The sequence below is a fragment of the Camellia sinensis genome, chromosome 4 (genome assembly GCF_055761805.1).
Source record: "Camellia sinensis isolate YWXY chromosome 4, ASM5576180v1, whole genome shotgun sequence".
Lineage (NCBI taxonomy): Eukaryota > Viridiplantae > Streptophyta > Magnoliopsida > Ericales > Theaceae > Camellia > Camellia sinensis.
The window spans coordinates 165,206,307-165,216,504 of record NC_138964.1 but is presented as its reverse complement, the minus strand read 5'-3'; the positions used below and the strand labels follow the sequence as shown (position 1 = coordinate 165,216,504).

The 10,198-nt window shown below is 35.9% G+C and overlaps 1 protein-coding gene across 2 annotated transcripts; it reads left to right on the top strand.

Annotated features, from left to right (window-relative positions):
• The first annotated feature begins 6,851 nt into the window (after positions 1-6,851).
• Positions 6,852-9,674, top strand: LOC114268495 (uncharacterized). Of its 2 annotated transcripts, none has more exons than XM_028209679.2 (2): positions 6,852-7,025; positions 7,586-9,674. In XM_028209679.2, exon 2 carries the CDS (start codon positions 7,604-7,606, stop codon positions 9,479-9,481), a length of 1,878 nt encoding a protein of 625 aa, XP_028065480.2. In that variant the 5' UTR covers positions 6,852-7,025; positions 7,586-7,603; the 3' UTR covers positions 9,482-9,674. The 2 variants fall into 2 exon arrangements, with proteins under 2 accessions (XP_028065480.2, XP_082779125.1); XM_082922999.1 differs by having other exon boundaries at positions 6,858-7,025; positions 7,580-9,674.
• The last annotated feature ends 524 nt before the right edge of the window (positions 9,675-10,198 follow it).

Genomic DNA, 10,198 nt, shown 5'->3' with positions numbered 1-10,198 from the left:
TCATTTCAGGCCCTTTTTAGTGAGTTTTAGGGCCCTCGTAACCTCTGTCTAGAGGTAGTTTTTCCATTTTGTGTGTCCATCATACATGTGTAGAACAACCCTCTCATTGGCCTTTCAAAGGGACACATCATTCTTGCATGCGTTGACCATGTTTCCATGGGTTTTTGGACATATATTGGCATGCCATATTTCTGTTTTTGGCTGGTTTGGTGGCCCCTCATGTGCTTCATATAGTTGTAGTGCAAATCATGATTCACTAGCTTACTTTACATGCTTTGTTGATCCTTGATTCTAGCACTTTTTGGCCATGTCTTAAACTGATCTTGTGCATATTTTGGATTGCCTTAGCTCTATTTTTGGGTCTTATGGTCGAATGATGCTTGTTTTGCATGCTTGTAGTTCAATATCCATGCTTAGCTTTGAGATTTGAGGTCTATTGCATGCATATACTGAGGTGTTTTCATGCTTTGGGGTCATTATACATCATATTTCAGAGCTTATATGAATGCCATATTCTCATATTTTTCACTCTTTAAATGTGTTTGAGAGTCGGGCTTGTATGCCTCATTTACCGACCATTGAATGAGCTCCATTTCCTTGCATGTTAAGCCATTATTTTAGGCCATTTTCCCACTATTTCAGATCTGCCTAGGGTCTGTTTGGGGTTGGTTTTGCCATTTGTGCATTGCTTTGTGTACCTCTAGTGTAACCCGCTTCACTAGTTTCGGTATTCGGGCCATCTAGCATGCATTGTGTGAAGTGTTTGCATGATTCGGGACCATTGTGCATCATGTTTCAGAGCTGGAAAATGTGTGTTCCTATGCCATATTTCATCATTTGCCATGCTTTGTTAGAATTGCATGTTGTGCCTTAGGATCGGTCCTTTGCATTCGTGCATGTTTGCATGTATTTCGGTTGTCTCATTTCCATCATATGGCCACTGATATGAGTGTGGCTGAGGTCCACTCATATTGGTGTAAGTTCATCTTGCATTTGTATATGCCATTTAGTTCATGTGCGCATGATAGTCTTCGTAAGTGCATTGTGTATGCCATGTTATGTCACGTGCATTGTGTATGCCATTTTAGCCCATAGCATCGCGTATGCTAGGTTACATGTTAGTCGCATTGTGTATGCCATCTCATTGCTTTGTGTTTGGAGTATGATTTAGTCTGAACACGGAAAACGAGGGACATTTCGTACTCCAAGTGACGAAACGTGCCTCGATTCTCGGTCGTCGACACTCTTGACTGTCCATGATAGAGTTGTTGGCTTTACTTGCTTATATGTGCATTCATTTCACATCGAGTCGTGCAATTTGACTTCTCAGCCATCATGCATCGAGATGCGTGATTGGTGGCACGGGGATCGAGGACTACACTCCCTAGAGCTTGTGCAATGATAGGGAGAGTGGTCGTGCACACATTTGTTGAAAATACATTGCCTTTTCTCTCTCTTGCCTTTGTTGCAAAACAAATCAGAAACAGAGGTGGAAACTGGTCGGCCGACCAGATTTTCTGGCAGGCCGACCACCCCCTTTGGTCTCCACCACAAAGGGTGGTCGGCAGGTGGTCTCCCATGCTAATAACTGGTCGGTGGCCTTCCCAAGGTGGAGTTTCAGCCTTCTGGAGCTTTGTGCAAGTTTCTGAGATCAATTGCAAACAAGGGTGAGACGAGGCATCGCGATGGAATTTACCGACAAGGTGACTCGAGCATGCATGCATCTTTCATCAGTCAGAACAAAGCTGAGGCAATCCATTGCACGTAGCATAGCATGCTAGTTTACTTTGCTTACCTAATTCATTTGTTAAGTAATTAGTATTGTGTAATAATTCGTTATTTTTTTTGGTTATGTAATATTCTTTCGGACCCTCTGAGCAAGGGCACAATTGTAATAAGTGTGCGTGTGTGTGATGTATGTCTTCCAACCCCACGTCTTTCTCCTTTTTATTTACCAGCTTATGATGGTTAGTTTAGGGCATATTTCAATTAGCATACTTATGATAGCATGTTTACATTCATTTATCTGTCTTGCATGCACCGGGCTCGGCGCATCATACTAACTGCATTGTATTTCAATTCCGAGTTGAATACTTGTTAGTTGTAGCATTTCACATGCCATCTTTAGAATAGCCGAGCCTATTGTAGTTGCATTCCTACATGTGTTGCATTAGGCATTTCAACATAGTTAGGATCATGCATGGATTTCTAACATAGCTTCTGTTTTAGCTTGGAGTACTCGATAAGTGTTTATGCTTTAGCATCGTTGCATGTGTGTAAGTGACTGCCATGATAACATGCTTACCATGAGGCTATGTGCTTACGTGATATACCTGCCTGAATGCCTGTGGGTGAAGGTTGGGTTGCTTAAGTTGGGATAATTCGTCGAAACCCGTGTTTTAGCCTACTTGCCAGTAGCAAACTTCAATCCATTTTCAAAACAAACGGATGTGCGATGCTTTGTTCCAACTTAGGCAATCCAGTCTATACTTGTATGTTGTGCGCATCACACAGTAAATCTAGGCTAATAGCCGGAATAAGAGCACATAATGTTTTCAAAACTCGATATCATGGTTAGTAGAGGCCGATCTTTGATCGGGCGAGCGGGGGTGCTCATGAAGTGACCTTCTCCAATCGTACTCAAGTTCTCGAGCCGATGTAACTTTGGTGATGACGGACACGTGGCCTTAGGCAAACGAGTCAGGGTTTCCTAAATTCTCCAAAATAAAATATTTAGGTGGCGACTTTGTATCTGGCAAAGCAGTCTACGTTTGGCACTTCTTTCAAAAAAAATCTGTTTTCAAAAACAATTTGTCGGATTTGGACTCTTTGATGATTCATCGGTCTTGCATTGCACTCTGCGAGATTAGATACAGGACCATGACATTTGAGTCCCGAACTGTAGTGAGCCCATATGAACAAAACGGGATTTCCCTCCTGGGACGTTCGGGGACGTCTACAATGCTCTTGCCTAAAAATCATGCATATGCTTAAAATGTGTACTATATATTGAAATTCATGATGTGCTATTTATTAAAATGTGTGCTATATATTGCCATATATTAAAAATCAGAGTTTATGGGATCGTTCAGGTCTGGAAATAGAGTAAGGAGACGGGATGAGGAAGCCATAGAAGCGAACAGACTGAGGTTTGGCTTCCTCCGTTCAGTTTCTTTGTCTCTTGATGAGGAAGAAGAAACAGAAGAGAGTGGTGAAGAAGAGCTAGAAGATAATGGTGAAGAAGAAAATGCAAGAGTGAGTGATTAAGAAGGCAGCAAAAGAGAAGAAGACAAGGAGTGAGAGGGAGCCGAGGCGCGTACAAATCGAGACTTGCTTTTGTTGGCCAATGACACAAAAGTGAGGCCGCGTGTCAAACACGTTTATCGAAGGCAAAAGAGAGGTGCGAGAGAGTTGTATGTGTAAGCATATATGTATATATATGTTTTGAATTGTGTAGATGCCTTTTATCCCTATCATTTTCCTCCTCCTCTTCCTCCTCCAGATTCTGACCCATGATTTCCTTTTGATAATGTCACAGGGGGAGAAAATTATATGATGTTATGTATTATGGTATTATTTTCAAACTAATATGATGTTATGTATTTATAGTTTAATAACTTAATCTTATATCATGTTATTGATTAAAACTTATTTATTACACATGTGCACCTATGTATTTAGAAATGAATTCAGGGAGCATGACTTGAGGGGGAGCCATTGTTACTTGGTATTATTTTCAAACTAATCTGATGTTATGTATTTATAGTTTGATATATTAATCTTATATCATGTTATTGATTAAAGTTTATTTATTACATATGCGCTAACCTATATATTTAGAAATGAATTCATGGAGCATGATTTTAGGGGGAGCCCTTGTTACTCCCAAATCAAATCAAAACATCATTGTGTGCCATCATCAAAAAGGGAGAGATTGTTAGACTTATTTGTTTTGATGATTTATTTAATTATGTTTTAATTTATTTGAAAGAGAAAAATAGAATCTAAAATTTATTTTGATGATTTATTTAATTATATTTTAATCAAAATTTATTTTGATAATTTATTTGAAAGAGAAAAATAGAATCAAAATTTATTTTGTCCCATTATTTCTCACATAAACCTTTATCCTAAATGTTGTTAAAATGTATTTAATATTTGATTAAATAAGAAGTTCAAACAGCCCAAAACAAAGGTTCAAACAGCCTAGCACAACAGCAGGCTAAAAAGTTCAAGTGAAAGATATTCAAATTAGTAATGATGGAAATACAACAGCTATAAAGGTTCAAAAGGTTCAAGTGGAAGATATTCAAATTTGTAATGATGGAATGGAAGATATTCAAATTGGTAATGATGGAAGTACAACGGCTATAAACGACTATAAATTCAAATGACTACAACAGCTATAAACAACTATAAATTCAAATGAATACAACGGCTATAAACAGCTATAATTTTCATTATATATACCAAAACCTCTAATGTAAATAAGTTACAAAAAACCTAAAAATATTCTTTAATCTATAATCACTCACATCTATTTTCAGAAATTATACACTGAGCCTTATAGCTTTAAGCCCATCTTTCCTGTGTGAGATTTACAAAAAAATCAAAACTTCATTTTATATATCTATCTTTGAGAGATATTTATTGTAAGCTTTATTTGAAAGTAAAAATACAATTTCATCTTGTAAAAGTGTTGCAAACACTGTGTTCTTGAAATCTTAAGAGTGATTGTGAATCACCTAAGATTTGCAAGGGTTTGGACTTGTGAAGTCTGTGTAAAATTCGTAGAGGATTGCTCCATTTGTAAAGAGGTTGCTAGCACCCCTATGAAGCTAGAAGATAGTGGAAAATCTCAAGTGAAGCTTGAGGAGTGGACGTAGGCCAAGTTGAAGCCGAACCATTATAAATTTTTTTGCCTCTCTCTCCCTTATCTCTTTATTTTATTTAAAATTTTCATAGCTATATTTCACATTTTTACTGTGCTAAAATTATTAACTGACATAGTTGTTAAGATACATGTTTTAATTATTTTTATTTCATTATTTATATTTATCTATTGTGCTAGTTATAATTTTTATTAAGGTATTATTAATTTTAATTGTAAAAACCTAATTCACCCCCCCTCTTAGGTTGTCTTTTAGGTAACATAGATGAAATTGAATAGGTGTCGAGCCTTCCAGTTAATACTGGTAAAAATGACAGATTATAGGTGTCAAGCCTTCCAGTCAATGCTGGTAAAAATGACAAATTGGTAGTACTTGTATAGTCTATTTGTAGACATCGACCTAGGGATTACCAGAGTCGTATTTATCGCCCTTGAGATAAATTGTTAAGTTTTGAACAATTGAAATTGCATGATATCATTGAGCATGATGGTTTTCAAAAAATGAAAATGTGACTTATCTTCAAAAAGGGCATAGTATGGCATGTGCATTTCATCTCTTGAGTCTTGCATAAAATGTATACACTTTGTTAAGAATTTCCTACTGGGCTTCATGCTCACCCTACGAGATTTTTGTGCAGGAAAAGATGTAGTGATCCCACCCAATTAGGGGCGTGGAAGTATGTGTATTGGGAGTACAATGCTCTCATTTTGCTGTGACTCTGTGTGTAAGCCAAAGGCTGTGTTTGTGTGGGTTTGAATAACCGTTTTGTGTAACTAGACTCAAGCCTTGGAAACTTGCAAACCCCTTGGGGGTATTTATTTGTTTATTTACTTGTTATTGGATTAATGTATTGTTACATAAAGAACTATTGTATCATGTAATGTAAGTTTGGAGATTTATATTCAGTTTTCCTTGAAAGAGTCATGATCGTTGTATTATCATTTGGGTTAGAAATTTAAGGCGTTACATTTGTTTGGTTTGATTTTCATAATTTATTTTCAGAATTTTTTTAAGAAATTAAAAATTAAATTGGTAAAAAAAAATTTAAAACACTTAATATTTTTATACAATTTTATCTTTTGGGAGGGTAGAAATAATTTTTTAATATTTATTTTTGCTAAATTAGTTTCTATTAATTTTTTTTTTCTAAATAGTCTCAAAAGCTTAAGTAAAATATGGTGACAACTTTGATATCATTATTAAATCAATCCATTAAATTAAAAAATCTAAAATTAAAAATATTTCATATATTAAACATATCGATTACACAAAGCGTAATAAACATCCATTACATAATAACTATTCAAAAATATCTATTAACAACAAAAATAATTATTCATTACATGATAACCATCCAAAAACATCAACAAAAATGACTATTCATTATATGATCATTATCCAAAAACATATTAAAAATTAATTTGATAAAAAAAATAAAAAAATATAAAAGATTTATCATTTTATATATAATTTTATCTTTGATAGATAGAAATAGTTTTTTAAAAATTTAAAAATATCTTTTTGATATTTATTTTGTCAAATAAGTTTATATATTATAAAATTGACGACTTTACTCTTGAAATATAACATTTAGAACGACTTTACTCTTTATACATTTTCCATTTGCAAAGGAAATGATGTTTTTAATTGTTCTCATTTAGAACGAGATTCAAAATTAAAGATCAAATATATCACAACTGAAAAATTAAAACTTAAAGTGATATAAATCTCAAATTATAAAGACTATTAGTATATTTGGTCTTAAAACAAAAGTTGCAAAATAAAAATTAAAAAGGGGGGGGGGGGGGGGGGGGGGGTTTTTAGATTTAGAAGTTGCTCTATATCCAAACACTCCCTTTGTCACTTTTGTCGTTACGGCAAATAGTGGTATCTGTGTGTTCGTTTTTTAGAGGAAAACCCGCCAACTACGGACTTCGTTCATAATAGCAGGTAGTAGTAGTTGAAGTAGGTATTTTTAACAAATTCTCTCTCTCTCTCTCTCTCTCTCTCTCTCTCAAAATTTGAATAGATTGTGCTAATTTTGTCCAATTCACCCCCTGATTTTCTATAGATAGGGTGGATATACATAGCCAGAGAATTTACCCTACTCAACATGTTACATTCTAAATCAAGGTAACCAAGTTCTCGTCCTCTCTCTCTCTCTCTCTCCCTCTCTCTCTCTCTCTGTGATCAAATTTTGTATCAATGTGACTTCTCTTCTGCCTTTTAATTTTTTTAATTTTTTGTGGGTATTGTAGTGCTATTTTTAGTTTCATTATTTCATGCTTTGACATGTATTTTGCTTTTTTGGGTATCTATGTAACCATCAAACAATGACTTTTCAGCATTGAATTTGAGTGATTTACCCGTTTTATAGATCTGGGTCATTGTCTTTCCATTTTGGAAGAAAGAACACAAACACACATCATCTGTTGTTTCCTGGACCATTTATGCATCAAATTTTTGTAGAGGTGACCTTCTCCTATCACAAGTTGATTCAAACGCCCTTAAACCAGTTAGCCCAAATCCCTATTCCCCCAGGGTTGCTTGTCTGTCTCTCTTGCATTTTGCTTTTCTATCATTGTACTCAATACTTTTTTGTTTGTCTCATATTAGTATAAATTTAATTGAATTTGTGGGGGTTGGGTCTTGGGATTAATGATGGGTTTTGTGTAATTTGATTGTAGAAACAGATTGTTAGAGCTTGAAGAATGCAACATAATACAGGTCAGTTTGAGGAAGAGCTGAAGATGACAAAGGAGCAATTGGATATGACACAAGAAGAACGAGATCGAGCCTGTGATGAGCTCCGAGAGATGAAAATAGTGGCTCAGGAGGCCAACATGAACCTCAGCGAGAGGTTGTCCTCTCTGATGGTTGAAGAGGCAAATGCAGAGATTAATACCGTGAAGGAGTTCCTCTCAAATTCAAAAAAAGAATTGAACATGAAAGAGGAGAATATCGAGTCATTAAAGTTTGAACTTGATAAGGCAAAACAATTTGAGGTCATACTGGCAGAGAGAGATGTCTCGTTTGATAGGTTGAAAGAGGAGTTTAGTAATTTGAAAGCTTCTGAGGCTCGTGCAATGGGATTGTTATTTGAAAGTAAGAAAAGAATTCAGGAACTTGAGGATGAAATAGGGAGGGGAAATCTATCCAAAACCAAAATGATTGATTCAGTGGTTTCCCAAACCAAACAGCTCGAGCAAACCAAGATTGAACTCGAAGAATCCAAGCTTGAAGTTGTTTGTCTTCACGAGAAGATAGCAAAATTGAAGGTGTCACCTAGGGAATGTAAACGAGATCTTGGTGGAGCTTGCAATCATGAGGATTTAGATTCCACCAAGGAAGCATTTGAAAGTCTTAGTTCTGAACTTCAATTGATGAAAGAGAATTTGGCTCGTTCTCAAGACAGTGAGAAAGTTGCCTCATCGAAGGCCAAGAGTCTAATTGAGGAGATGAACTTGCTTAAAAGTGAACTGACATTGGCTATCGAGGCAGAAGAGAAGAGCAAGAAGGCCATGGATGATCTAGCATTAGCAATAAAAGAGGTTGCAACAGAAGCCAAACAGGTGAAGGAGAAACTCGGCTCAACTGAATTGGAGCTAGAGCACGTAAAACAGGAGGCAGAACAATTGAAGGTGATGGTGAGGAGCACTGAGGAGAGGTATCAGAAGCTATTGGATGAAGCAAAGAAAGAAAATGAGCAGTACAAAAACACTGTTGAGAGACTGAGATTAGAAGCTGAGGAGTCACTCTTAGCATGGAATGACAAAGAAATAGAGTTTGTCAATTGCATAAGAAGGGCTGAAGACGACAGGACTGTTGCACAAGAAGAAAACACCAGACTAATTGAATCCCTAAAAGCAACGGAGAACACAATTACGGCTTCAAGGGAAGAAAATTTCAAATTGAGGGATATACTTAAGCAGGCACTAAATGAAGCTAATGTTGCAAAAGAAGCTGCAGCCATCGCTAGGGAGGAGAATTCCCAACTGAAGGATTCCCATGCTGAAAAAGATGAGGCTTTAGATTTTCTTGCCCGAGAAAATGAACGCCTTAGGATCAATGAAGCTGCCGCCCAGCAGAGCATCAAGGAGTTAAAATGGTTGCTTTCTGTAGCATCAGCAAAGGAGGAATCAAAGACCGAGGAGGATAAGGAGCATGGAGTGATATTTAAGCCTGCAAGCTCAACGGCTGAGAAGATTGAAGACCGCAAGAATCTAAACAAAGCTTTTAGTTTCGATCTTAGTGAGCTAAAATTTCCAATTGAATTGGAAGATGTAAATGAAAAGGTTGTAGATGAGGACCCTGTTAAGGCTGAGGCACTTAAAGGCTCAATATTTGATACTGTAGATTCGCCAATGTCAGAGCCCCATACACCTCTTCACAGAAGGGTGTCCTCCTTGTTCACAGATGATGGAGAAATAATAATCCATTCAGAAGATTTGGATCATCTAGAAGGTGCCCATCTTGATGATGCAGAACATGATAGGAATTCGCAGAGAAAAAGAAAAGCATTGCTATATAGGTTTGGTGATCTTCTGAAGAGAAAAAATTTGCACAAAAAGGAAGCATCTGTTGAATAAGTCCTTTTTTCTTCTTTTTTTCCTTTTTCTCTTGCTTCGATTCGACTTTACTGTCCATATATAGTTTGAACAACATGCAACTAAAGCACCTAATACTAGGTTGCATGTAAACCAACATGGCAACCATTTGTTGTAATTTGTAAATAACAATGAGAACATGCTTTAATAGAAAACACTTTCTCAAAAGGCTTACATATTTGGCAGATCATGTTTATGTATTCCTTTTTTAAGGTAATAATTTACTGCAATGTCCCTACAGCTGCTGCTTACGAGCGTTTGCAGGTGATTGGAAAAGGAAAATGTCAATGAATAATGATGCCATACAAACTAACAAATTTCACATTTTTTTTCCTATTTACATGAGTTGGTCTTGTCATATTATTGTAATGAGTACTGTTTCAGATACCAAAGTTCTATTATCACATTCAACATCTATGAGAAAGAAAAGTATGTAATTTTGTTAGTTTTATGTAGTATTTTTCCAGGGCAGATAGAAAACCATAATTACATACAATGCATACCTGTTTTCCATTGCTTGCTTTTATCTCACTTCGTTGTAAATATGCTAAACTTTCGACATTGGCTTATCTAGAAATAATTTACTTGATTTGCATTGTTGTTGGTAATATTCATTTAGATTTGCTGGCAAATATATATGTCATTACAATTGAGAACTTCAACAATAATGTTATGAGGCATGTCAATGTAATAAATTGC